Source organism: Sinocyclocheilus grahami, unplaced genomic scaffold (genome assembly GCF_001515645.1).
Source record: "Sinocyclocheilus grahami isolate Dianchi unplaced genomic scaffold, SAMN03320097.WGS_v1.1 scaffold15421.1, whole genome shotgun sequence".
In the NCBI taxonomy this organism is placed as follows: Eukaryota; Metazoa; Chordata; class Actinopteri; order Cypriniformes; family Cyprinidae; genus Sinocyclocheilus; species Sinocyclocheilus grahami.
In genome coordinates this window covers 1-1520 of record NW_015515748.1, presented here as the reverse complement: position 1 = coordinate 1520, position 1520 = coordinate 1, and the positions used below count along the sequence as shown (strand labels likewise).

The window sequence follows — 1520 nt, the reverse complement described above, 5'->3', positions numbered from 1 at the left end:
TTACTTGGCATGTATTTGAGAGTCAAGGATGAGAGGATACTTGCTGCAATATTTGAACCCTCATCTCTGCTTGCACTTTTGACCAATGTACATATTACCGTTCAAAGATTTGGGGTCTGAAAGATTTTTATTTTTTAAATAAAGTTTATTCATTAAAGATGCATTAAATTGTGCTAAAGTGACAAGTGAAGAAATGTTAGGATTTTTTTATTTGTTTCCACAAAAATATTAAGCAGCACAACAGATTTTTCCCCCAACACTGATAAATCAGCATACTCGAAAGATCATGCGACACTGAAGACTGGAGTAATGACAGCTGAATATTCAGTTTTGCCATCACATAAATTACATTTGAAAATATAATGCAAACGTTTTAAGCAATTTTACTTCAAAATAATGCAGTCTAGATGAATATAACTGACCTGGTTTCAAAATAAAAAAACCTTACCAACCTCAAACTTTTGAAAGGTAAACTTGCTTGAATTGTGCAGTGATTAACTAATTTTTTAATCCAAGTTAATCTATAAATGACAATTCCCTTTAACTAGTTTATAGTTAATTTACAGCTTTAAATTTCAAAATTTAGAAATTAAATTCTTTGCCATTGATTTAACATACTTGATCTATTAGCTAATTTTATAGATATAAAATGTACACACAAGCATGGCAATGACTTCTTTAATACAGAAAACTAAGAGCACTTTAGCACTTGTGTTTTTTTTCTAGGAGGTTACAACCAGTTAATGCAGTACAAAAAAATAGCTGCTTAACTTTCTCAAATCCTCCTTCCAATAAAATGTGTATGGAAAAAGGACTCACTACACAACATCAGCGCACACCAGAAACAATTGTTGAAAGATGTCACTTGTTGGCTAAGCCAACTTTCTAATCAAAAGCTTTGGCAACACTTGTATAAAATGAGAACAGCAGCAGCAACGTGACGAGTTGGGGTATATTCTTTAATGGTCATATCAAAAAGAGCTCTACATTTATTTGCCTTTCTTGGCTTTAATCTTCCTCAGGTAGAACTCCAGTTCTTTGCCCTCAAGGACGTAGCCATCAGCCCTGCCACACTGTCCTGGTCTCGAGGCAATGCAGGCTGAGGAAAAACACAAAACCATAGATTAAACACTTAAACTGAAGGGCAGTGGAGCTGCAGGCAGCATTTCAGTGGTTATCAGAAATGGTATGACTTCAGCACTGTTGTGTCAGTAGCAGAACTGGTTAAAGTTTCATCACGATCACATCAACGTCACATTAAGACCCCGTGTAACACGACTTACCAAGAAGCTTCCCCTGCAGGAACTGCTCCTCCAACAGAGAACTGATCTTGCTTTTCTTTCTGCGCTCATCAAACTTCTTTTGGACCTTTTTCGACCTCTTCTTGTTTAGGATTTCCTCTTCCTCAGGAGTCTAGATTGACAAATCAAATGAGAATTAGCTAGATACTGATTACAGTGCATGCTTTTGGTATCGAGAGTTTATAAGCTACAAGCCTTCCTCAGTGTCTTAAACTGCAT

At 35.9% G+C, this 1520-nt stretch overlaps 1 protein-coding gene across 1 annotated transcript; it reads right to left on the bottom strand.

Moving 5' to 3' along the window:
- Positions 1-938: 938 nt before the first annotated feature.
- LOC107579213 (40S ribosomal protein S8-like) lies at positions 939-1413 on the bottom strand (the record flags this gene model as incomplete). The annotated part of the gene is made up of 2 exons (XM_016265069.1): positions 939-1099; positions 1284-1413. Coding segments are annotated over 2 exons (240 nt in total), but the record flags the coding sequence as incomplete, so codon positions are not given.
- Positions 1414-1520: the final 107 nt, after the last annotated feature.